Source organism: Schistocerca gregaria, chromosome 7, assembly GCF_023897955.1.
Source record: "Schistocerca gregaria isolate iqSchGreg1 chromosome 7, iqSchGreg1.2, whole genome shotgun sequence".
Taxonomy (NCBI): Eukaryota; Metazoa; Arthropoda; class Insecta; order Orthoptera; family Acrididae; genus Schistocerca; species Schistocerca gregaria.
In genome coordinates this window covers 307,189,008-307,216,754 of record NC_064926.1, presented here as the reverse complement: position 1 = coordinate 307,216,754, position 27,747 = coordinate 307,189,008, and the positions used below count along the sequence as shown (strand labels likewise).

Below are 27,747 nucleotides of genomic sequence, written 5' to 3'. Positions count from 1 at the left end.
TGTTTTTAAGACGTATGCTTTAACATCCAGACACTAATTGAGGACGGAGGCTGCAAGTGCTACTCCGAAATGAAAAGATGGGCACAAGAGAGGAATTCATGGCAGGTCGTATCAGACAAGTCAGAGGACTAATCACTCATAACAAAAAAAGCTTTTACTGCTGTTTTTTTTTTAATAAAGTGGATGGTAGTTATCTCATTCGTCTCCTTCGGCTATTTTTTGACAATTTGATTCCCTGTCAAATACTGTTTCGAATTTTCTGTTTAGAGTTTATCAGTATGTGAAAATGAAGCGGAACTCTTGCTGCATGATGATGGACAGAGCTGTTGGTTTAATAATTACTAATGTCTTTCTTAATATGGACAGAGGAGTGGTAGATGTGCTTAACTGCTGCACTGATAATCCCCAGCTCTATAGACAGATTTTCACAATGAGTCCAGTTATTGTTATTGTTTTTTGCGGGGTTCTGCCTACTCGTGTCATATAGAGTGCCTAAAGGATGCTGCGTTCTCAGATTGCTATACATCAATTCATTAAAATCAAGTTAATAGTTTTTATAACAATAAAGAAGATAGATAAGACTTAACTTTGTATTACAAGAAGGCTTTGCAAGCGATGGGCGACAGGCAAACAGCCAGTGTCTTTCTCTATGTACTCTAACATTGTGAGGCCGAGGCTGGCAAGAGCGGCTCTTACATTGTCCTGTTGTAGGGGCCGCTCCTATCGTGGTGCAGTCCTAGTCGTAAGGCTATTGGCTGACGTCGTCTCACAGCCTTCTCTACTCTTGCATTCTTCATCTTCGTGCCGGCGCTTGTCGATACGCCGGAACATTTTTAGTCATCATTCCTACGGTTCTGTTCCGTAGTTGAAATAATGTTGCCATATACTGTGCAAAAAATTTGAGACAGTTGAGGATTGTGAGTGCATAAAAACAGTATGACAAGGCTCTAAGGGTATAACATGCTCTCGACATGCCTCACTTGTGTGCCTCATACTTTGATGTATGACGTCTCCTGTAAGTAGGCTGTTTAGGTTTTCTTATTGGTAACGCCACATAGCGCTCTGTATGAAAAATCACTGGCTGTGCTGTGCGCAGTCTGTGGCTAGTTTGCATTGTTGTCTGCCATTGTAGTGTCGGGCAGCGGCAGCTAGACGCTAACAGCGCGTAGCGTTGCGCAGTTGGAGGTGAGTCGCCAGCACTGGTGGACGTGGGGAGAGAGATGGCGGAGTTTTGAAATTTGTAAGAATTGGTGTCATGAACTGATATATATATATTATGACTATTAAGGTAAATACATTGTTTGTTCTCTATTAAAATTTTTCATTTGCTAACTGTGCCTATCAGTAGTTAGTGACTTCCGTAGTTTGAATCTTTTAGTTAGCTGGCAGTAGTGGCGCTCGCTGTATTGCAGTAGTTCGAGTAACGAAGATTTTTGTGAGGTAAGTGATTTGTGAAACATATAGGTTAATGTTAGTCAGGGCCATTCTCTTGTAGGGATTATTGAAAGTCAGATTGCGTTGCGCTAAAAACTATTGTGTGTCAGTTTAAGCACAGTCGTGTATAATTTTTCTAAGGGGACGTTTCATATGTCGACCCTTAGCCGAGGATACCTCACTGGAATTTTCTGATTTTTTTCTTGTAGTTTGTGTAATTAGTGTAGCTTTTGTTTATTGCTAGCGCGTAATCATAGAGAGAATTTCCTTTGTATTTGCAGTCTTTCATTTTTGTACAGTAAAACCGTTTTGGCATGCATGTAGTTTTTGCACGAAGTATTTCGCAGCTGCGCTTGCAGTTAACTAGTTATTATTTTCAGTGCTATGTTAATGTGTTTTCTTATTTTGCTCTTCAAATTGTGCTTTTCTGTGTTGTCGTGTGAAATAATAATGGCGTGTGAAAAACGTAATACTAGGCTCCAAAGTAAACTGAGAAATGACAGTGAAGACGAAAGCAGTGTGTTAGCGCCACCATGTAATGAATTAACTAATGTTCAAAGTAGTAATTTGGTAATTGTACATAGGGAAATGGAGCGGGCTGCAAACAATGGTGTAGACAGTGAAACAATTAGTGAACAGGGAAGCATTATCGATCGATCGGTTGGCAACCGCTCGCCTCAGGAGTCCGGAATGACAGGACACATTCTTGCAAATACTGTAGATTCAGGTTTTGCGTCCTCACCGTTTTCTCAAATAAGTCAAGACACATTTTCTGTTTTTCAAACTGCGAATATTGTCGGTTCAAATACATTGCCAATTAGCACTAAGGAACATGTTTCAGACACCAGTGCACTGTTATTACAATTAATGCAACAAATGGGACAAAAGCTTCAAAAGGTAGACACAATGGAACAAAATCAGAGACAAACACAGCAAAAGCTTCAAAAGTTAGACGCAATGGAACAAAATCAGAGACAAACACAGCAACAGTTGGACACAATGGAACATAATCTTCAAAAGTTAGACACAATGGAACAAAATCAGAGACAAACACAGCAAAAGCTTCAAAAGTTAGACACAATGGAACAAAATCTTCGGAAGTTAGACACCACACTTGAACAAACACGTGAAGATTTAACTACTGAGTTACATAACATTGAATCGAAATGTCAAAAAATCTGTAATGACGTAAAAACACAAGTTTGTGAGCATTTTCAACCTATTTTTTCGCGGCATGAAAACGCATTACAGAATCATGAAGCAGCCATAAAAGAATTGCAAACTGTTTTTCGTGAAAATCACGACACCTTGCAAGCTAAAATGGACTCAGTTGCATCCACCGATTCGGTTATGCAACTTGCAAGAACTCAGGAAAACTTAAAGGACACAGTAGATTCGATTTCAACACAAATGGACACTCTGAAACTTGGTTCAGAAAAACACACTGAGGAAATGTGTTCACTATCGGAGAAAGTAGCCGAACTTTCGGATCAGTTCACTAATTTATCTACGAAGGTAGATGATAATCTGAATGACACGAAACCGGTAGTCTTTAATGACACAGAAGAGTGCAAACAAATTAGGAAATTCAAACAAAGTCTGAATCAAATTAGTACGCAACACCAAAGAGAAATCCGGGAAGTACAAGATCAGCTGACACAGGTAATACAACGATTACGTATTTCAGAGGACACTCGCGCTCCAATACGGGAAGAGGGACATAGAAATACGGAACAGCCACAAAATAATAACACAGGGCACTTCGGAAATTATGAAAGAAATTGGCAAGGTACACCGAATTTTGAGATGGAACCGCTGAAACGACGTAACAATGACCGACATGCGACTCGCCGACATGATGATTTTGACCATAAGCTGTTCATTACTACACGCAAATTCAAAACATTTAAGAATTCTGGCAACGACATTCATCCACAAGCGTGGCTTCATCAATTCTCTCATTGTTTTCCTCCCAACTGGTCATTAGAACACAGATTAGAATTTATGTGTGGCTACTTGGAGAATGAACCAGCTGTAAGAATGCGATCGGTCATTCACGATTGTCACAGTGAAGGAGAATTTTATCATGCTTTCCTCTCAGCATATTGGTCTCAAGCTACACAAGACCGAGTAAAACATAGCATAATGATGATGAAACACTTTGAACAATCTGAATTTTCCAGTCTTGTCAAATATTTTGAAGACATGTTGCATAAGAACCAATATCTTTCAAACCCATATAGCCCTTCAGAACTCATCCGCATTTGCATAATGAAATTTCCTGAACATTTAAGGAATATTATTTTGGCAGGACGCTGCAAAGACGACATTGAAGCTTTTCAGGGGCTCTTACAAGAATTAGAAATTGACACTGACAATCGCGGAATGCGAAAACAGGAACACAACAATCACTACAGGTCACATCCGTCGCAATTCCGCGATGAAAGAAAGAATAACTGGACACGACAAGGCCATTCTCACAACACAAATCGTGACCAAAACAGACACCACCCATATGACAACCACTGGCAGAGTAATAGTTACAGAGAAAGATCGCGTTTCCGTAGTAATGAATATCACAGACACAATCAGAGAAACAGACAATACGGGAACCAAAATAATTATTATCAGGGGAGACGGAATAACTTAAGACGCAACGGTCCAGCGCGCAGTTACGATTCAGGGAGAAATTCTCCACCACGTGACCGACAAGAAAGAAACTATGGAATCTACCGACATGACGACAGACGATATGATCGTAACGACAGACCTGTATTGCAGCAGAACTGCCGGGATTCAAACAGAGCAGGGCCATCTCGACAAGGTGAATTTGTAGAAGTTAGGTCTCCAATTCCCAATAACGACGCGCGCCAACAAAGACACAATAGGCAATGACTCATACAGTTGGCAGCCACAAAACGTACGCATGAAACTGACGACTCAGCTGCCGTAGCTAGTAATTACGTAAAAATGGAAGACATTAGGGACATCATACTGCAGGAACACGACGTAAAACATAACAACATTGCATATCCTGTGATTCACATTACTGTAAATGACGTAAAATTTACGGCAGTACTTGACTTAGGCTGTCCCATTTCAGTAATTAGTGAAACAGCATTTAGCAAATGCAACAAATCGAACGATTGCTCCACGCTTCCGTTACGCAAGATTAAATTACAAGGTGCAGTCATTGGAAAAAGTGTGGATGTACGTCAACAAACCAACTTAGAATTCTTTTGTCAAAGCCGCAGATTCCCTATGAACTTTCTTATTGTTCCATTATTGTCGACGGAAATTATACTGGGAGTAGACTTTTTGAATGAATACAAAGCAATCTTAAACTTTCACGATGCTGAAATAAGTTTAGAGAAAGAAGGTAAGTCAATAGCTTTGAAATTTGTAGATTGGCTCTCAAACCATGACGAGGAAATTAATCGGCTTTATCTTCTGTTAGACAACAGTTCGGAATTTTCTACGTAACTAGACACTAATAATCACTCTGCAAGTACTGACAGAGATGATATCGACGGAATATTTGAAACTAATGAGTTAATTCAGAATAAAATTCAAACAATTGAGAATTGTAATGACACTGATAGGCAGGACCTTTTTGAGATTTTTCAAGCACATTCCACAGTTTTTACACACAATACAGGAACAATCTAGGGATTTCAGTACCAATTTCGTGTTCGTGAGCATACTAAATTTTGTGTTAGACCACACGTAATTCCAGCACATTATAGGGACCGTGTTAGAACAGAAATACAATCTATGCTTGACGAGGGCATTATTGAGCCTGCAGTAAGCTCATACAACAATCCATTACATGTTGTTGAGAAGAAAAATGGATCGATCAGGCTTGTATTAGATTCGAGACAAATCAATACTATCATTATTCCTGAAACAGACACGCCGCAAAAGTTGGAAGAACTACTTCAAAATTTTAATGGTGTAAAAGTGTTGTCTTCCATTGATCTCAGATCCAGCTTTTATCAGATCGAACTTCACCCTGAATGTAGAAAATACACAGCTTTCCTTTGTTTCGGTGTTTATCAGTTTCGGAAACTTCCTTTTGGTTTGAACATTTCTTCGGCAGCATTCATTCGCGGGCTAAATTCCATATTACCTGAGTTCTTAAAACGTCACATCACCTTATATGTGGACGATATTCTGATAGCAGAAGCCTCATGGGAACAACATAATCGCATCCTCAACAGCGTGTTATATATTTTTACAAAATCTGGAATTACAGTTAACTTGGAAAAGTCTGAATTCGGTAGGACAAAGGTTGAAGTTTTTGGGACATATTATTTCTTCTGAAGGCATTCAGCCGAATCCTGAAAAGTTAGAAGCAATCAGAGCCATTCCAGTTCCATCCACAAAAAAACAAGTCCGCAGTTTTCTAGGCCTCGTAAATTTTTACCGTCGTTTTCTGAATATGCAAATTCTAGTTACACCAAAACTTTGTTCTCTCGCTGGAAAAAATACTATTTGGAACTGGGACGAACAAGCACAGTTGGAATTCAACTCTTTGAAAGAATCGCTACTTAACGCGCCATTACTAGCTCATCCAGATCTCTCACAAGATTTTTGCCTTAGCACGGATTCTTCTAAAGTCGGTCTTGGTGCCCTTTTATTTCAAGAAGCCACAGAAAATGACATTACTGTTCAGAAAACCATTGCTTTTGCTAGCCGAGTGCTAACAAAATCTGAAAAAAAATTATTCCGTTACTGAATTAGAAGCTTTAGCTATCGTTTGGGCATTTAACAAACTCCGTTTCTTTCTTTATGGTAAGCACGTAAAAGTATACAGTGACCATCGTTCATTACAATTTCTTATGTCTTCAAAATTAAATCATGACAGGTTAAAACGTTGGGCATTGTTTCTGCAAGAATTCCACTTCACAATAGTCTACATTCCCGGCAAGGAGAACATTGTTGCGGACGCACTGTCACGCGCACCGGCTGGGCTCGAGAAAAGTAACACAGAAAGGAACCTCGATAAAAATTTCAGTATTCTTTACATTCAGAAAGTCGCCTTTGAAAATTTCATCACCACAACTTTAAAGGACATTGCTCATGAACAAGATAAAGATCCGATTTGGAAAGACATCAAAAGTAAATGGCATGAAAAGACACACACACACAGATTCGGCATTATTATCTGGTTAGGAACAACATACTGTTCAAACGCTGCTCTGTTGATGACAAGCTATGGGTACTTTGCATTTCAGACGATTTCGTTAATAAGCTGATTTGGTACATTCATTTCAGCTATGCACATTTTGGTCCACGAAAATGTTATCATATTCTTCGAACGACTTGTCATTTTAACAATATGGAAAAGAGAATTCGAAGAGTCTTGTCTATTTGTAAAGTTTGTCACAAGGCGAAACCATCTACTGTCTCGCATCGTGCTCCATTGTTTCCTATCATTCCTTCTAAATTAAAAGAATTTGCTGCTGTTGATCTCTTGGGACCGCTTGTCAGAACATCTAATGGAATTTCGTACGTTCTAGTCGCTGTTGAACTTACTTCAAAATTTGTTTCTTTCACTCCGTTACGTAAAGCCACTGGACGGTCTATATCCAACGCCTTTGTTAAAAATTTCTTACGTGAAGTTGGACACGTTAGTAAAGTAATTTCAGATAACGGACCGCAATTCAGATCTGCTGTTTGGTCACGCATGCTTTGTAACCATAAAATCAAATCTGTTTTTATTTCATTGTACTCACCACATTGTAACCCGTCTGAACGGATTATGAAAGAAATCAATAAGCTTTGCAGACTTTATTGTCACAGAAAGCATCAGCATTGGGACAGATATTTACACTTATTTCAAAACGTGCTGAATGAAATGCCTCATGACTCCACTGCTAATTTTGTACTTAAAACATTTATTTTTAAAGATATTTGAAATACAATGATACAAAGGTTTTCCGTGATACATTTCATTCCATTGCTGTAATCTGTAACATCTGAGGATATAATTACATTAATCCTCAGGGGGGTACACGCCTACTTTGTGTACCATGTGTTTGGCAAGCACAAGGAGCCCTAGCTAATATGGTATTTGTTTATACAACTTTACACATCGGTACCGTATTCCTCTAACACATTAATTACACAGCTATCTGATCATTTAACTGGGAGAGGCAAACATTCATTTTACTACATCAGTGACAGATGTTTACGTAATTACACAGTTGAATAACTTCACACTTACGAAATTGTATTTTGTCTGTACTTTGTGAACTGTTCATACATTTTCGGAACCATTGTGATACTATGAGAGCTTTGAATGACATAATTGGGTATGAGATCATGATTTTTAAAGTACGGTTGTGGTAGATGACACTTTTGACATGAGCAGAGAATTATTTTATGTTTTGAAATTATTGGAAGAAGCTACGACGATTTTGAGATTTGACTGAGGTGTTATGATGTTATTATTACGATGACTATGTGTATTATGCTGTTGTGGTATGTTTATGGTCAATAATCTGATGCTATAAGAGTTATTTGATTATGCTATATATCTGTTATGATGAAATATTGAAGAAGTGTCGACGAATAAGGTAAGGAATAAAGAGTAGTGGTTAGGGACTCTGGTTTGTGAAAAAAGGATGTTGGAAACCGAGAATCGTACTTTAAGAGTTATGAAATGTGTGTATATGCTTGAATAATCACTTTGCTGGCGAAAATTTTTGGACACTATTATATTTAAAGGATTTTGTTTCTACAGATTTGTAACACAAATTCTCAACCTGTGAAAATATTTTTATATGAGACTGTCACTGTAGCGGAAACTGCTGTCGTAATTTTTTCAGTAAGAAAGGTAAGTGACCACCTGCACATAATGCGTCGTGGGCACCCAGCTGTGCGACAGTCGCCTGGGAAAAAAGCCATTAGTGTGTGCCTTTCAGAGGCTCAGGTAAAAAAAAAAGGGTCCATTATGATCGCTATTGACCGTTTCTTTGTAGAAAGAGTCGCAAATACGACACGCTCAAACTTGAAAACATATGATTATACTGCGGAGCTCTTAATTTATGATATTTACTAAAATGCCTAATGAAACGATGAGAAACATTACATGGCTATTGTCTTGCTATTTGAGAGAAATGCCATATGGATTGCTTTATATATTTATTTACTCATTTTGTTTAATATCTAGTTTCTATCTGCACTGCAGCATTGGTTAAAATACAATTTAATAGATGTACTAATATAGTTATTTTATGCCTACAGATGCAGTAAATAATAACTTTACGATATACTTAAAAAAACGAAGGAGCACAAAAAGACTTCTCTTCACAGGAACTGCATACATAATTTTGTTTTCAAGTACTTGGTAATTTTTATGGTAGGATAACTTCTTGTGGTGCACCACTTTAATGACATAGATATTAATATGTGAATAGACATTTCCCTTTTCTGCATTGTTGTTTTTACTGTAATATTTTTTCTGCTTGAGCTTTGTCATGTTTAGTTATAAGCTATTGCATTTGCTGCTCTGTGCCAGGCGTAATGTTACTGAATTTGACTTTGTATTACTCTGTTAAGCCAGTTTTACTAGGGATTTGTTTTTCTTGTTTGCTGCACAGCGCCTTATATTAGTTGTAATATTGCAATTGCTTTACCAATTTCCATTTTTTGGGACATTGCTGTTTGTATTAATTTGTTTTGTGCTGCTGCTTTGCCTCGTCCCTTAGTTTAGCATCTGAGCTCAGTAGATTTAAGTTAGCTTAAGAGGGGGTAGACTATATAAGAATCTAACTATGATGAATTGGAAGAAAAGCATTGAGAAGCTATAAGAAAATGGTTTGGCTAAAAAAGTAGTGTACAGTGGAGAAAAACTATTTTTGAAAGAGGATGTGAACAGAATACAGAAAGCATGCTTGGATAGGATTTTTTTGGAGGAAACAAATGTTAAGATACGACAAAAGATCTACAGTATGAAGTTTTGGGTTGAACTGCAGTACCAAATGTTACCCTGAAAACAAGCCCCGTCCTTTCCTTTTGTGTATCCCACTATATGTTTGTGTACCCTTGTGTATTTGTTTTCTTCCTGTCTCTGTGTACTGTTTCATAGAATTTTTTCTCTGCTAATACTAAGCTACATTCACTATGATGAGGAATACTGTTATCCTCAAATATAATTTGCATTAATAACATGTTATTTACTTTGTAAAGATGTTTACACATTATTTATTCTGTTTTGTTCTAATGCTCATGTGTGAAGTTGATGTTTCAAAAGTTATTCTGATCTTTTATGTATGTACTTACAATTTTTGTAACACTGATGTATTTGCTATTTCGATTCTTTTGTAAAGCCTGTACTACTGCAAATGTTATCTGTATTGTTATGTTCTTTAAAGATGTGTTTTGTACCTTTGTTATTGTATTCTTATGTTATAAAATTGTAATTGACACCAGTTCATCAAATTAAGTAACTTGTAAATTACATTTCGCTGCACACGTTTCTGTTGGTCATAGTATATGGACAATATGTGAGAAGTAGGGACTGATAGTGTTTGCACGTATGTCAATAATTCAGTAAGGGACTGGATAATAGCATTGCTGGTTCTATGGACATTTCAAAAACAATTTTTGAAAGTGCACAAGTGGTGGTTATGGACTTGCTATATTATCCGCAAGACTCTTCAATTGTGATTGTGCGCCTTCAAAGTCAAACAGATGGCTGCTGGCAATCTCTACAAGGACTACAGTGGGTCTACACCTTTGATGACCCACCAATACCATTATTTCTACAAGGTCTACAGTGGGTCTGCATCTCTGGTGGCCCACCAATACCGTAATCTCTACCAGGACTACAAGGGGTCTACTCTGTGATGACCTACCTACCAATATTCTTCAAAACTTCGACTGACTCTGCTGTGGGTTTGCTCTGTTGCGGCCCATTACCTGTCTGCATGTCAAGAGTCAGCACTGTCTCCGTTGGAAGGACAACACTACTTCTTCAAGACTGATTAGAAATCCACTACTTCCAAGTGCAATCTCTATTATTGCTCAGACTTTGAGAAAAACACTGCAATTTTACTGTGATGAACGATCAGGACTGTCTTTATGGACTGTGAGAAAATTTTAGCTTTTGACCAACATTGTATCGATAAGTGTGTGCATTTCATTTCTTTGTCATTGTAATTATGAAATTTTTTTTCAAATCTGTATTGGCCACTGCCCAAAGCAATTTGTAATTTTTTTTTTGTGGGGAGCATGAGGGCTATTTAAGTAGGCTGTTTAGGTTTTCTTATTGGTAACGCCACATAGCGCTCTGTATGAAAAATCACTGGCTGTGCTGTGCGCAGTCTGTGGCTAGTTTGCATTGTTGTCTGCCATTGTAGTGTCAGGCAGCGGGAGCTGGATGCTAACAGCTCGTAGCATTGCGCAGTTGGAGGTGAGTCGCCAGCAGTGGTGGACGTGGGGAGAGAGATGGCGGAGTTTTGAAATTTGTAAGAATTGGTGTCATGAACTTATATATATATATATATATATATATATATATATATATATATATATATATATATATATATATTATGACTATAAAGGTAAATACGTTGTTTGTTCTCTATTAAAATCTTTCATTTGCTAACTGTGCCTATCAGTAGTTAGTGACTTCCGTAGTTTGAATCTTTTAGTTAGCTGGCACTAGCGGCGCTCGCTGTATTGCAGTAGTTCGAGTAACGAAGATTTTTGTGAGGTAAGTGATTTGTGAAACATATAGGTTAATGTTAGTCAGGGCCATTCTCTTGTAGGGATTATTGAAAGTCAGATTGCGTTGCGCTAAAAACTATTGTGTGTCAGTTTAAGCACAGTCGTGTATAATTTTTCTAAGGGGATGTTTCACTCCTTTCAGCAAGGCAGCCATAAGTCATTCCCCGTAAATCATTCAATAAGACAGCTGTAAGTCATAATCTGCCAGTGTTTCTAACTCAATGCCTGACAAATATCATGATCTTTCAGACCCAAAGACTGTCAGAAACATCTTCCATGTACCGCGATCTCTTACTACAGCATTTCATATGAACGTTTATCAGGCAACTGGACGCTGTGGGTGGCAATCGTAACTCACCCCACTGTTTTTTGGCTACATGCCTCTGCGATATAGTTGTCTAGAATTGTACTGGTTCCTGCCATTTTCGCTGTACAAGAAGATAAATGGCGCCTGGGGAAGGGTGGAAACTGTCTACAGCGATATTTCATACACACACTTAGTAACACAGTGGCTGAAAGCCAATAAACATGACAGTTATGGAAAGTCATTACACAAGAAAACTGTAATACGAACCACTAAGCCAACTCGGTCCCATTACTTTTCAGGTCTTTCTTTTACCAACTGAGCAAACGGAGCAGAGCTTACGTCTGTATTCAGAATCCTAATCTTCTAGTGAGTCACATAGCTTCTCTCACACACCAACTTCATTTCCATTCTTTGGAGACTGGTGCAGATCAAAGATTTTCTTAGAGTGGGGTCACAATTTGTTATTCTTTCAGCCCTCACCTCCACTTCCTACTGGTTTCTGTGCCCTTCGCTACCAAATGTAATTTCCCATCAGCCTCACTTAATAGCTCAGCGATCAGTGTGTGTGGCCACTAAACAGAAGACCTGGTTCCATTCCCAGCAATGCCAGAGTTGTTTCCTTAGTGGGAGGATTGCACAAGGGTGCATGAAGCCCCACGATGCCAACTGAGGAGCAACTCTGAGGACAAGAAGTTGGACAACGACCGGAGTCTGGTGCACTGACCCGATCGCCCATCGTACCGCATTAACAGGACAGGGTGAGTGATGGGCTGGTGGGCTGGAGAGCCCAGTGGAAACACTGTTGGCAGTAAAGAGTGACATGATGTGTCATGGCTGACCAACACAGCTATGCCTCTTTCTGATATCCTTGCAGGGGGCTGACATAGGGCAACACCTTTCATCCCAAATGCCTAGCCAGTCCCTGTGATCCTGACGACAGGTTTGTGGTACTTCAGTAGCCGTTAGAGGACAAGGCCTTTGATGCCAATGGCGTGCTACCTGCGTTGGCGGTGTGGATCCCCGCTGACAGCTCACTGTGCACATGTCATTAAGGCAGCTGTGTCACTACGGCTGCACGTGGAGACTGCTGTTCGCTGACAGGAATCAGATGGCGGCTGGCGTTGAGGTGCCAAGTTACATTAGGAACTGAGAGTCGGCAACAGCAGACACGGCTGGGAGGTCGGCGCTGCTCCCGTGAAGGACTTAGTGCTGGCGACAGGCGCAGTCGCCGCCCAGTCATCTCGCTATTTGCAATAGCTTTGGTGTTGTGGTGATGCTTCTGGTCTCCAAGTGGTGAGAAATTCTGACTTATTTCTATGCCTCTGATGCACTTTTACTTCACCAAAATGCGCCTCCAGCCAAGTCTCTCACAAGAGACTTGCCCCGGTGTGGTGTCCCCGCCGTGACTATTGGGACAAGGGGGATACGGCCCCAAAGTACCGTTATCCAAGATGTCGGCGATGACGTCATTCAAGATGGCGGCGATGACGTCATCCAAGGTGGTGGAGTGACGTCATCAAAGGTGGAGCCCGTGACGTCATTCAAGATGTCGGATTTTGGCGGGAAGTTCGAAGTGCCACGTCCCTCTATGCCAGAAAAATGGCGGGAAGTTCAAATTCCAACAGGATAATGGCGGGAAAAATTTACTTGTATTTATTATGTAACCAGTTTCAAGTGTGTGTGTTCGCCACAAGCTCTAGAGCCCAAATTGCTTAGTTGATATTGTCGCCACCAGAGAGCGCCATAGTGACGTCATCCAGGATGGCGGATTTTGCCGAGAAGTTTGAATTTTGGCGGGGAGAAGGTCAATTGGGCTACCTCCACTAACCTACCCTCCTTCCCTCCCCCCCCCCCCCAAGGAAATGGCGCGAAGTACAAATTCCAACATGATAATGGCGGAAAAAATCCACTTGTCTTTATTATTTAACCAGTTTCATGCAGATGTGTTCGCCACTGAGTTTGGAGTGCAACTGACTTAGTTCATATCAGTGCCATCACAGAGTGCCACCATGACGCCAATCAAGATGGCTGCACCCAGTGTATTCACCACGTGGCTTAGTACACAGAGGACGCTGTGTTGATGTCAGCTGATGACGCGAGTACCGTTATCCAAGATGGCGACAATTTTTTTTTTTTTACAACTCAGATGACCTGAATTGGCAGTGCACATTCAATCTTTGCTGTGCTGTCGTTGTCAAATCATCATCATGTGTTCGATCATCGAGATGAATGTGAAGGATAGAACATAAAGAAATGGCGCGAAAGAAAAGACACTTTACTAACCTCAGTCACCAGACTGCTACCACCTCCTAAGGATTCGTGGGAATAGGACTTGGACATAAGACTGTATCTAAACAATTCCATGCAGGTGTGTTCACCACAAGGTCAGGACTCCAACTGACTTAGTACACATGTCTACAATCAGAGGGGGCTCTCATCTGTGACATATTCCAAGATGGAGACTCCCAGTGTATTCACCACAAGGTCTGGACTCCAATTGACTTAGTATGTATCGTCGCCACCAGACAGGTGCTCTGTGATGTCATCCAAAATGGCGACCATGACGTCAATCAAGATGGCTGCACCCAGTGTATCAACCATGTGGGGTAAGATTGTACACTTGGCCTACCTCCACTAACCTAACCCCCCACCCTCCAGCAAATGGCGGGAAGTTCAAATTCCAGCACTATTATGGGGGGAAAACTGGACTTGTTTTTATTATTATTTCAACAATATCATGCAACTGCGTTCACCACAAGGTTCGGAGTCCAACTGGCTTAGTTGATATCGTCGCCACCAGAGAGCGCCACTGTGACGTCATTCAAGATGTCGGATTTTGGCGCGAAGTTTGAATTTTGGCGGGAAGATAGGCCAATTGGGCTATGTCCTCTAACCTAACCCTCCATAAAAAAATTGGTCACAAGTTCGAATTCCAACACGATAATCGATCACACCTTCGAAAAAGTGATCTGAAATAGGTCAATTGGGTCACATCCACTAACTAAAGTTCACTTCATCCTACGAATGTGATGTAGCTGTAAAATATCTCGGACTATCAGACCATCTCTGTCAAATAACAATAGTAAAGTCAGGCATGGAATCATTCCCTAAACTACAAGCGTGCGAACGATATCTATCAGAAATCAAAAGAACTGGAAAAACAAAAGCTGGGATGAAGTGTATAAGGAAACCAATGTGAATATGAAATTCTATAAATTCTTCACATGATTTAAATTGAACTTTGAAAAGGCATATCCAAAAGTAAGCATCTCTGTATCAACATCTCACTAAAACAGTTGGATAACAGCGAAGTACTTCCAAACATTTAAACAACTGAGTTCCATGAAAAAGATTCACAATGATCCAGAATTCTTAAATTACTATCATAGATAAAAAAGGTCTATAGGAAGGTGCTGATTGCTGCAAAAAGGTCATTTAATGACAAAATAATATGTAAAGAATAAAAGCAAAGCGGTCTGGGATGTTATAAAAAGGGAAATGGGGAGAGGCAAACAAACACAGAATAACATACTGCTAAGTGAGAGATATGAAGTAATAAATGATCCACAACACTTAGTAAACTATGCTAACGAGCATTTTTTAAGTATTACAGAGGTGTTATAGCAAAAATTCCCCAAACAAATATAACACCTGTAAATATTGTTGCACTAAATACAATGATGTTACTTCCAACCACAGAGAATGAAGTCAGTAAAACAATTCAAACACTAAAAAATAAAGAGCCAGTAGGCTTAGATGAAGTACCAATGTGTGTACTGAAACAATGAATAGGGATTATACAAGGTCCTTAACAAATATAACCTCTGCTTAAGAGGGGTAATGCAGCAGTCAGAAAATTACCAGCCCATTCCTTGCTGTTAGAATTCTCAAAAATAATAGAAGCAATTATGAAAGACGGATTAATAAATTACCTGAATAAATACAATCATTTAAGCGAATCATATTTTCGTTTCTGAAGTGGCAAACATACAGAATCAGCCATACTAGAATTCACAAAAGCTGTACTTGATGCTCTTGATGAAGATGAGTGTGTCAGAGGCATATTTTTGGATCTTTCTAAGGCGTTTGATACAGTAGACCACAAGATTCTATTAAATAAATTAGAAGCATTAGGAATAAGATGGGTAGATAATGAGTAGTTTCGATCATACCTAACAGATAGAGTCCAAAGAGTGGTGACAACACATACTTCAAATAGATCTAAACAAATGTCAAACACTTGTCAGAACCAAAATACATTAATGTAGGGGTTCTGCAAGGTAGCATTTTAGGACCAATACTGTTACTGATATACGTCAATGACTTTCCCAGTATCGTTACTCATGGTGAAAAAAATCCTCTTTGCTGATGACAGCAACATTATAGTCACTGAGAAAACAAGAGAACTCCTTGCTGAGGAAGCAAATGAAACTCTCAGGAAGTTTATGATTGGTCAATATGACCATAAAGAAAACTAACACCCTGAATTTCAGTTTGAAGAGGAAAAATGGCTGTGTTAAATTAAATGTAGATGGCACCTCAATATACTGTGTAACAAATGCAAAATTTCTAGTAATTAATATTGATTCTCAGTTGAAGTGGTGTGAACACACAAAGGTACTAACAAACATAATGTCATCAGCATGGTATGCTTTTAGAATCCTATCATCAATGTGCAACATGCAGTGTCTTTTAGTTACATATTATTCATATGTGCACTGAATTCTTAGCTATGGCATTCTTTTTTGGGAACAAATGCACAAAATGTGAACACAATTTTCAGATTCCAGAAAAGAGCCATTAGAATAATAACCAAAAATACTAGTCGAACTCATTGTAAAGATCTGTTCAGAACACTGGGGCTTTTAACTGCTCTATGTGAATACATTTACCAGTCAGTTGTAAAATGACATTGGTAATTACTGCACAAACAGCTATGTCCATGACCATGCGACAAGAGATAGACTACACTTACATTTACCAAGAAAAAATAAGCATAAAACTCAAAACAGCATTTTCTTCCAAGGAATGAAACTGTACAATAAATTACTAAAATAGGTTAAAGAAATTGTAAAAAATACACTTATTTAAAAAGGCAGCTAAAAATTACCCATTACATAATACATTTTATACATTGAAGGATTACTTAGACAAAACAGAGTAGAGGTTTGATAAAAATGTTATACAAATAAATAAATAATAATAATACTAATGATTATAAAATATCCACCATTCCACATAAAACTTCCAATTTATGTTTTTCTCCTTTCTAGAAACACTTACCCCCAAACTATGCATGGCACAATACTAACACCTCTTCCTCTTTCTGAGCTCAACATCTCACTCATTATGGAGGGATGCTGACTCCGTTTTTGAGGATAGCAAACGGGAAGTTGCAGTACAGAAAATGGCCCAGAGATCACCAATGTGTGTGTGTGTGTGTGTGTGTGTGTGTGTGTGTGAGTGTAGTGTTATGAAACAATGTGTGTATAATTTGTGTAGTGACTGGTAGTGAGATATGAGTGAACACTGTGGCATTACATTATTTAATAAGTTGTTTGTAAAAAGAAGTGTTGTATATCAGGAGTAAATCTAATGATTGTCTCTAATAGAAGTCTGTAAATATATGTGCATACGAATTAGCTTATTTTAAATTGATCTGAATTTGTAAATATTTTGACATGTCCTATATCCTTGTAAAAAGAGATCTACAGATGAATAAAACTATTTCTACTACTATGTTTTCTCTAATTAATCAGACAACGTAATAGGTGCAAAGAACGAAAACTTACATCAAAATTAGACTTTCTATATTTACAAAACGTTTTTACAACTTTTTTAAAAATGTTTAACAAAGCTTCAGAATCGTATCCTTATCATGGTTGTAAACAAATCAGCGACTTAACATACTTTGACTGGGATATCTGTGTGATTAAACGGGAATAGAAGCCATTGACCGCTGGTGCCAAGATGTAGGACTAGCTCCATGTCTACTTTAAGGATGTACTGAAAGACAATCTTTCTGGAAAAATATTCGCTCTCTCCTTCTCTCTCTCTCCTTCTCTCTCTCACTCTCTCTCTCTCTCTCTCTCTCTCTCTCTCTCTCTCTCCTTCTCTCTCGCCCATTATCAGTTATTTGAGATCGAATGGTGGAAACAGCTCTTTTCTAGTCTTTCAACTGGGAGAAACATAAAGGGAAGGTGAACGCAAGCACTCACAAAAAAAAAGTTTGTGGAGTTTTCCGTTTCTTATTGGAAGTTATCTGTTTAAATTTATTTGAGTGAAAGTGGATCTATGATGTTAATGTCGACAGATGATAAGACTTTACGATATAAAGCTAATAAGTTGTATCCTTGGTGTGCACTATCTTTGCTACGTGCACAGGTAGTATCTTTAGTAAATGTATTTTTGCGCCAACTGACTTAGCTTCACATGCTGTCAGTGCACCTGAACAGTCAAAAGGCTGCATTTTGACAACGACATGCACTTATGTCAGATAATTTTATATTCTGACAGAATGTAAGTAATATACATTTATCTCCAATTTTTATAATTGACCTACTTTCTTAATGAAATGTTTTCTAGATAATATACACTCCTGGAAAGTGAAATAAGAACACCGTGAATTCATTGTCCCAGGAAGGGGAAACTTTACTGACACATTCCTGGGGTCAGATACATCACATGATCACACTGACAGAACCACAGGCACATAGACACAGGCAACAGAGCATGCACAATGTCGGCACTACTACAGTGTATATCCACCTTTCGTAGCAATGCAGGCTGCTATTCTCCCACGGAGACGATCGTAGAGTTGCTGGATGTAGTCCTGTGGAACGGCTTGCCATGCCATTTCCACCTGGCGCCTCAGTTGGACCAGCGTTCGTGCTGGACGTGCAGACCGCGTGAGACGACACTTCATCCAGTCCCAAACATGCTCAATGGGGGACAGATCCGGAGATCTTGCTGGCCAGGGTAGTTGACTTACACCTTCTAGAGCACGTTGGGTGGCACGGGATACATGCGGACGTGCATTGTCCTGTTGGAACAGCAAGTTCCCTTGCGGGTCTAGGAATGGTAGAACGATGGGTTCGATGAGGGTTTGGATGTACCGTGCACTATTCAGTGTCCCCTCGACGATCACCAGAGGTGTACGGCCAGTGTAGGAGATCGCTCCCCACAACATGATGCCGGGTGTTGGCCCTGTGTGCCTCGGTCGTATGCAGTCCTGATTGTGGCGCTCACCTGCACGGAGCCAAACATGCATACGACCATCATTGGCACCAAGGCAGAAGCGACTCTCATCGCTGAAGACGACACGTCTCCATTCGTCCCTCCATTCACGCCTGTCGCGACACCACTGGAGGCGGGCTGCACGATGTTGGGGCGTGAGCGGAAGACGGCCTAACGGTGTTCGGGACCGTAGCCCAGCTTCATGGAGACGGTTGCGAATGGTCCTCGCCGATACCCCTGGAGCAACAATGTCCCTAATTTGCTGGGAAGTGGCGGTGCGGTCTCCTACGGCACTGCGTAGGATCCTACGGTCTTGGCGTGCATCCGTGCGTCGCTGCGGTCCGGTCCCAGGTCGACGGGCACGTGCACCTTCCGCCGACCACTGGCGACAACATCGATGTACTGTGGAGACCTCACGCCCCACGTGTTGAGCAATTCGGCGGTACGTCCACCCGGCCTCCCGCATGCCCACTATACGCCCTCGCTCAAAGTCCGTCAACTGCACATACGGTTCACGTCCACGCTGTCGCGGCATGCTACCAGTGTTAAAGACTGCGAAGGAACTCCGTATGCCACGGCAAACTGGCTGACACTGACGGTGGCGGTGCACAAATGCTGCGCAGCTAGCGCCATTTGACGACCAACACTGTGGTTCCTGGTGTGTCCGCTGTGCCGTGCGTGTGATCATTGCTTGTACAGCCCTCTCGCAGTGTCCGGAGCAAGTATGGTGGGTCTGACACACCGGTGTCAATGTGTTCTTTTTTCCATTTCCAGGAGTGTATATACACCCTGTGCCTCACTTTTGCATGTTTGTGTTTAGGTCGCTTTGCAGTGTTACTTGAAAATGGCCATAAGGCCGAAATTGCTATAGTAACAATTAATATTTTATACAGTCAACGGCGACTATGATGTCTTTTAAGAAATATTCTACTTACGTATGTGGAAAAATATTATAATCTACACATATTTGGGATGAAATGGCTGATGACTTAACTTCTACATAATTACAACAGTCACTCATTAGTGAAGAAAACATATGTATCACGACGTGACTATGCTAAGAAATGTGTACTGATTAAAAAATTGTGCCCAAAAAATTGCTCTACGAAATGTTTAACATTGGAAATGTGGTGTACACCACGAGATTTTGTTGTGGGTAATGTTTCACCTTCAATGGAATTTAAGCGAGCTATTCGGCGAATACTGAACGATCCACTGTAGATTAGGAAGAATTTTGGAAAGTTCTTCTTTGATTTTCGTGTTAACTGGTGAGAGCGAACTAAAGCCTTTTGACATACTTTTAATACTTTATTGATGCATCTCCTCTTCGTAGATGTTTTCTCTTCCCTGCTGCTTGCTTTATGTTTTAAGAGCTATTTCAGTGATTTAGTGATGTTTTAAGCATTGTGACTTTGGGAAAGATACAATTTCTCTGATTTTGACAGGCAGTTGTTTATTATTCAGTATCAAATGTCGCTAAATAATACGGAATCATTAGGTAAAGATTTTATGGAGCAATTTTTCTGCAGGAGGGTCTACATAATTCTATTTCTTTCATGATTCAGGGTGGAAGAAGCATGGTAGTGGGATATGAAAATTGGTGTAATTTTTCTATTTTTCAGTGTTCGTATCCAAGGAGCCGAACGAATTGAGGTCTATTGCGAGAGATAACTCTGTCCACAAGTCGACTTTTCTTAAAAATCTTTGGTAAACTCAGAAACAGTTCTCGCAGTCGCTTTATGATGTGGTGTTAAAAGATCAATTTTGATATGAGTTGTGCTGGCACAAAATATTCGAAAAACTTCCTCTGCGCGTTGGAAACAGTCGATACAGGTCCATGGTTGTTAAATGACATAATTTAACTGGAATTATGGGAAACAAAGGAGCAAAATTTGAAGTGGTGTGTATTCTAGCTTTATGACATAATTTACATTTGGTCGGAAAACGTGAGATGCGTTTTTTCATGTTGAGAAGGCAAGAGGTATCACGAAGTATGCAAAAACATTTTCTCGCTCCATAGTGTGCATAACTTAGATGACTGTACCAAGCTAACTTCTTTACCAAATTATGTGGAATGCAAACATGCGACGTATCACTGTCAGGTAATAAACATTTGAAGAACGTTGTTGCTAACCAAATAATAATATCTGTCTAGTAGCTTGTGTCTCGCCACAGCTTTTTGATAGTTTTCGGTATGGGATCTTTTTGTTCTTTGACCTTTAAAGCAGAAGAAACATAATGTCCGAAAGCAACCGCTTATATATACACTCCTGGAAATGGAAAAAAGAACACATTGACACCGGTGTGTCAGACCCACCATACTTGCTCCGGACACTGCGAGAGGGCTGTACAAGCAATGATCACACGCACGGCACAGCGGACACACCAGTAACCGCGGTGTTGGCCGTCGAATGGCGCTAGCTGCGCAGCATTTGTGCACCGCCGCCGTCAGTGTCAGCCAGTTTGCCGTGGCATACGGAGCTCCATCGCGGTCTTTAACACTGGTAGCATGCCGCGACAGCGTGGACGTGACCATATGTGCAGTTGACGGACTTTGAGCGAGGGCGTATAGTGGGCATGCGGGAGGCCGGGTGGACGTACCGCCGAATTGCTCAACACGTGTGGCGTGAGGTCTCCACAGTACATCGATGTTGTCGCCAGTGGTCGGCGGAAGGTGCACGTGCCCGTCGCCCAGGGACCGGACCGCAGCTTCGCACGAATGCACGCCAAGACCGTAGGATCCTACGCAGTGCCGTAGGGGACCACACCGCCACTTCCCAGCAAATTAGGGACACTGTTGCTCCTGGGGTATCGGCGAGGACCATTCGCAACCGTCTCCATGAAGCTGGGCTACGGTCCCGAACACTGTTAGGCCGTCTTCCGCTCACGCCCCAACATCGTGCAGCTCACCTCCAGTGGTGTCGCGACAGGCGTGAATGGAGGGACGAATGGAGACGTGTCGTCTTCAGCGATGAGAGTCGCTTCTGCCTTGGTGCTAATGATGGTCGTATGCGTGTTTGGCGCCGTGCAGATGAGCGCCACAATCAGGACTGCATACGACCGAGGCACACAGGGCCAACACCCGGCATCATGGTGTGGGGAGCGATCTCCTACACTGGCCGTACACCTCTGGTGATCGTCGAGGGGACACTGAATAGTGCACGGTACATCCAAACCGTCATCGAACCCATCGTTCTACCATTCCTAGACCGGCAAGGGAACTTGCTGTTCCAACAGGACAGTGCACGTCCGCATCTATCCCGTGCCACCCAACGTGCTCTAGAAGGTGTAAGTCAACTACCCTGGCCAGCAAGATCTCCGGATCTGTTCCCCATTGAGCATGTTTGGGACTGGATGAAGTGTCGTCTCACGCGGTCTGCACGTCCAGCACGAACGCTGGTCCAACTGAGGCGCCAGGTGGAAATGGCATGGCAAGCCGTTCCACAGGACTACATCCAGCATCTCTACGATCGTCTCCGTGGGAGAATAGCAGCCTGCATTGCTGCGAAAGGCGGAAATACACTGTACTAGTGCGGACATTGTGCATGCTCTGTTGCCTGTGTCTATGTGCCTGTGGTTCTGTCAGTGTGATCATGTGATGTATCTGACCCCAGGAATGTGTCAGTAAAGTTTCCCCTTCCTGGGACAATGAATTCACGGTGTTCTTATTTCAATTTCCAGGAGTATATATATATATGAAATTGGACTGTTTAATTTGTATGGATGAACCGGTTTGTAAGGCACCAAGAAATCATGAAAAGGCGTCAGCAACAATTTTCTCTTCTCTAGGAATGTGTATAACAATGAAATGAAATTCCTGTACATATAATGCCCATCTCCTCAAGCAATCATGATAACGGTTGGCGGCCATAAGAAATTGTAACGCATGGTTGTTTGTGTACAGTTTTGTATGATTGCCAAATAAAAATTATCGAAATTTTGTGAAAGCCCAAACGACAGCTTATGCCTGGAGTTCTGTGACTGAATAATTTCGTTGAGAAGCGGAAAGAACACGTCTGGCAAACACAGTGCTCTTAGTAAGAGTGACACCTGTTTCCTCTATTTCTTGAAACACATGAGCTTCAAGGGCTGTCTTGGAGCTCTCAGTCGCGATACTAAATCATGTGAAATATCCCGGTAAGAGAGTAAAGGAGCATTTAGTACAGCTTGTTCCAATTTATCAAATTACTTTTCTGCTTGTTCGCCCCAAAACCACCTTGAATTTTAGCCTGTAAGCTGACATAATATTGGAGTGTCCAAAGCTTTGTAGTGAATGAATCGGTGAAAAAATTGACGAGGCCTAAAGAAAATCTCTAATTTGGCGTTAAGTTGTAGGAACTGTAATGTCACAAATAGTCTGAAGTTCGTCTGGATGGGGTTCAATACCAGAAGCTAAAATGATATGACCAAAAAATTTAATAAACGATTTTGCAAACTCAGATTTGCTTAAATTACCGTGATTGAATGATTTGAAAATGTTTCCAACAATGAGTTAAAGATGCTGACATGTTGATGCTAGTTTTCCTCACTAACGAGTATATCGTCGGCATAAATAGTGATTGTCTTTTAATTGTGTTGGGAGAATGGAGTTCAGATCTCTGATGAAAGTTACAGATGAAATATTACGATTTCTAGGTAGTTTGCAAAGTTGATAACAGATTCTAAAGCATAAAATGGCTGTACATTTGCGACAATACGGGGGTAATTCGATCTGCCAGAATTCTGTTTTAAATCTTGGATAGAAAATACGGCGACTCAACGAAATTTTTGGAGCAACTCATCTAATGTTTGCAACCTGTCTGGCCCTGTTACTACGATGTCATTAATTAGTATCGAATCTAAAACAAATTTCTGAGAACCATCCTTTCTTGAAAAACGTGTAACGGACTGTTGTAAGGCCTTGCTGCTGTTTCAGTTACGCCTTTGTTGAAGTATAGATCCAGTTCCCTATTTTACGTTGCCTTTATAAATGAATAGAAAGAAAAGTATTGTGGGGTTTCACATGAAATTCGTAAACAAATCCGCGCATAGTTCCGGGAACTATGTCAAAACCATGTGAATGAGTCTGTAGAACTACCTGTAATTGTTTTCCTATCCCTGTTTGTTGCAGCTTTACACTTGTATATTTTGGCTTGTATTATTTGAGAAATGCCCGAATTTGGTTCTTCATTTTCATTAATAATTGAAAATTCTGCATAGTGAAGAAAGACTTGTACCAATTTATACTTTTGGTTGACGTGAAAAACAGTAGCCTATTAACATCCAGTTCCATCATCGGAAACTCTTCACAAAATTCAAGGTTTTGTAGTGAAATACATGAAGTTTAAAAATCTAATACTACTTTTTGCTGTTTAAGAAATCCATGCCAAGGATAATCTCTGTTGTTAGCTGTGTAACGAACCAGAAGTTTGCAAAGGAAGTGTGACGTTGTACAGTAAATTGTTCAGTGTTTGCTATTTTACATCGACACTTTTCCCTGCAACAGCTCCTCTAACTTTTGTTCTGCAAATGAATTCTACCTTGTGTGTCACTGGCCAAGGTGGTGGTAAAGAAAAGCTAAATTGTTGGATCCAGTCAAATGGATGTAAGTCACTGATTCCACTGCGAAAAACTTTAAGCTTTCTACCTGATAAAAATGTTTCTAGTCAAATGCGTCGTGTCTTTTTAAGTCATTAAAGTTCTGTCGGTTGAAATATATTTCTGAATTTTGCGTTCGTTTCCAAAGTCAAAAGTCACTTTCCCGTCTAAGTCGGACAAAATGATGGTTTTGCGCGAAATATTTTTCTCGTCCATGATACCTCTCACTACAATCACATGTATTTGGTTTTTGTGTTAAATGCTTTTAATGTCAGCTAGATGTTTGCGTAACCAATTAATTTCTTATTTGTGCTGTTTGTTTACCGTTATCTGTCGTTCTTTAACATGCTCTAAAGACTGAAACTATTCGGTCTCTTTAAAATGGATTTGTTTGAAAGTTCATGGATCTGTGGTTTGAAAGTTTCAACTTGTTGTTTTGCTCCGGTATCAGTTTTATTCGTTTTTGTTTCCAAATTTTGTATCTGTGTGAATGCTTTTGTGAGATGCACTGCAATTTTGCGACCGCGGCGCTAGGAAATGCTTTATTAATTTTCGATAACCGATTAATTTTCGATAACCGATACTTTCTCTTTTCGGCTTGAATTTGTAATTTCAATAAATTTTGTGCCAACCTCAGACACTCTCAGAAAAAATTGACATAATTATGTCTATGTTTCTGCAATTTCTTCTGCTCCCGTAGAGATATTGCTTAATTCTATTTTCTTGCCAGTCCTTACATCCTTTACTATTGACTTATTGCTTTCTTTTGCACTGTTCATCCTTTACGATTGACTCATTGCTTTCTTTCGTTTTGTTTCAAGCATTTTGTTGTTTTGTTGTTTTTTTTTTAAGATGACTTGATAACTAACCTGTTCGTGCTTCGTTACTTTCTTGTAAACAGTGGTGAAGCACAAATGCAAGATTGTTATTCTGAGAAGAATTCGTGTTAACTGTTGTGTGGTGAACTGAGTGTTCGTCTGTTTTCATTCACTGCTGCGTTTTCCGAAAAAAAAAAATGCGTCATCTTTGTATCTGTGTATGAAAAAAAGTTGTCTCAAAAATTTAAATTTGTGGCTGCAGCCCTTGTCAAAAAATGCGCCTCGCGGCGCTTCTTGCTTGGCACGAAGCGTTGTAGAGACTCTGGCTATTTCTGAAACCTATAAAAATGGAACATTCTTAAAATAGAACGAATCTGGGCCTGGGGGAAGACGGAGGGGGGGAGGATGGAAGGGGGGCCATCATGATGTGTTTTTGAAAACTACCTCAGAAAAGAAAAAGACAGTTATTTGAAAAACGTGTCAAATTCTTGGCAGTCAACTGTTAATAAAAAAAAAGCTCACGCTAAGGTCCCTACATTTAATTAACTTTCATTTTTTAAATCAAATGAATCATTTAATATGGCGGTGTCTAGAGAGCTTCGTTCGCTGAAACATGTTGTTTCGAGAAAAATGCGTTTAAAGTTTGCAGTAACAAGAAACATCTTGCTTCAAAACTTACTCTTCCTCAAACACGTTCTGGGTCTGAATTTGTGCTGTATTTTCTCAATCCGGGCTCTTTTAATCAGCTGAGACATTCCTCACTCCACGACGGCCTCGCCTTTCCTGTAAGATAACTCCCTGAAGCACTTGCTGTTCGTCCCTGTGACGAATCTTAACACGTCCCTGGTTTTTGGAATAGATGAATAACCTCCGTTGAATACATATGCAGCTGTATATGCTGCTGTTTCAGCAGTTTTCGCTCCGCAATGAAGATGGTACGGTACCTGTTTCCAAATGCCCGCGTTGAAGGTCTCGTTGTCATTTTGCGTATTGGCACCGGTGTATCAGTGCATCTTGTAAACAGGTCTTCATTGAAAAGAAATTCGTATAGTGGTCTAATCTTTTCTTGAACTAAGACATCGAGCGCCTACAGCTGCCTGTATTACGATCGGTGCACGATTCCATTCAACACGCTGTAACTTCTAAAATACGTTCGCAATAAAAGAATTCTTTTACAGGCTTGATCTATATACTTTAGGGATGCAAATTACGTAAAAGGATCCATTTTTTCCCATAGGTCTCCACCAGAACATCCCCTTCAAGGGAACATACTTCTGTCAATATTTTGTTTGATAGAACATTTCTGAATATTACCCGCGCTTCATAATTACATGCTCCTCTGCGTACAGTCACTTGCCGAAAAACTTGCTTCGATATCCTGAACGATTTACGAAATAAAACACGTGTAAGTGCTAGGCAGAGCATTTTGTAGAAGTTAGTTTTCTTTTATGTTCAAGAATCCTTCCGTTAACAGTTCGCCCTCTCGAGATATACCTTTCCTTTTGTGTATGGGTTTGAGATTGGTGCCTGAACTCAGAGAATCTGCACTATCTGATCAAAATCATCCGGATGGCTGTTAGTGACATAGATTTGGGGTGTGTCTACCCTGCGTCTTTTGACGGCTGAACTCTGTTGGGGAAATTTCCAGTGAGATATCTGAATATCTGTGGGGGAACGGCAACTCACTCCTCCTCAACAATTGAAACCAAAGAAGGTAGAGATGCTGGACGGCGGGGCCTGTAGCGAAATCGATGACCTAACTCATCCCAAAGGTGTTCCATTGGCGTCAGGTCGGGATTCTGGGCAGGTCAGCCCATTTCAGGAAGTTTATTGTCCACAGACCATTGCCTCACAGGGGGTGCTGTATGACAGGATGGATCGTCACGTTGATACAATCAACATTTTCGAACTGTTCCTCTACTGTACGGGGTACACAACGCTATAAAATCTGTTCATACCGTTCCGAATTTAGCATTTTCGTAAGCGCAATGAGGAGACCACATTCTAACCACGAAAAGAAACCCCGTACGGTAACACCACTTCTTGCAAACTTAACTGTTGGCACTACACATAATAGCAGGTGACTGTCTTCATGCATTCGTCAAACCCAAACCTGTTGGACTGCCGCAAGCTATAGTGTGAACCATTACTCCAAATCACTCGTTTTCAGTCGTACACTGTCCAGTGGCACCTCTCTATACGACAAGTCAAGCGTCGTTTAGCAATGACTACAGAAATATTTGGCTTTGTGGAGCTCCTCCATCACTGTGCCCAAATTTTTGTAACTCCCTACACATGGTCATTGCGCTAGATGGATTGCTGGTAGCACCTTGTGACTCTCGAGTGATCCCTTCCGCCGACTTCAAGCGATTTTTTACAAACTCCCTACTCAATGCTCGATGGTTACTGTCCGTCAGTACACGAGATTTGCCTGATCCTGGCTTAGCTATAGCTGTTCCCTCACGTTTCGACTTCTCAGTGCCATCACGAACAACCAGTTTGGACAGTTTTGAAAGGATCGAAACATCAATGATGGGTTTGTTACTCACGTGATATCCAGTGACTAGCCCTTGTTCGAGTCACTGTGCTCTCCTCATTGATCCGTTCTGTTACCGCTTCTCTATTGACAATACAATA

The 27,747-nt window shown here is 40.5% G+C and overlaps 1 protein-coding gene across 1 annotated transcript in view; it reads left to right on the top strand.

The window, feature by feature from the left end:
• Positions 1-1,241: 1,241 nt before the first annotated feature.
• Positions 1,242-27,747, top strand: part of LOC126282375 (uncharacterized) — a 79,216-nt gene continuing 52,710 nt past the window's right edge. Inside the window, exons 1-2 of the mRNA XM_049982034.1 lie at positions 1,242-2,331; positions 2,455-3,779. Coding sequence (XP_049837991.1) covers positions 1,819-2,331; positions 2,455-3,779 — 1,838 coding nt within the window. The 5' untranslated portion in view covers positions 1,242-1,818. The remainder of the gene's footprint in view (positions 2,332-2,454; positions 3,780-27,747) is intronic.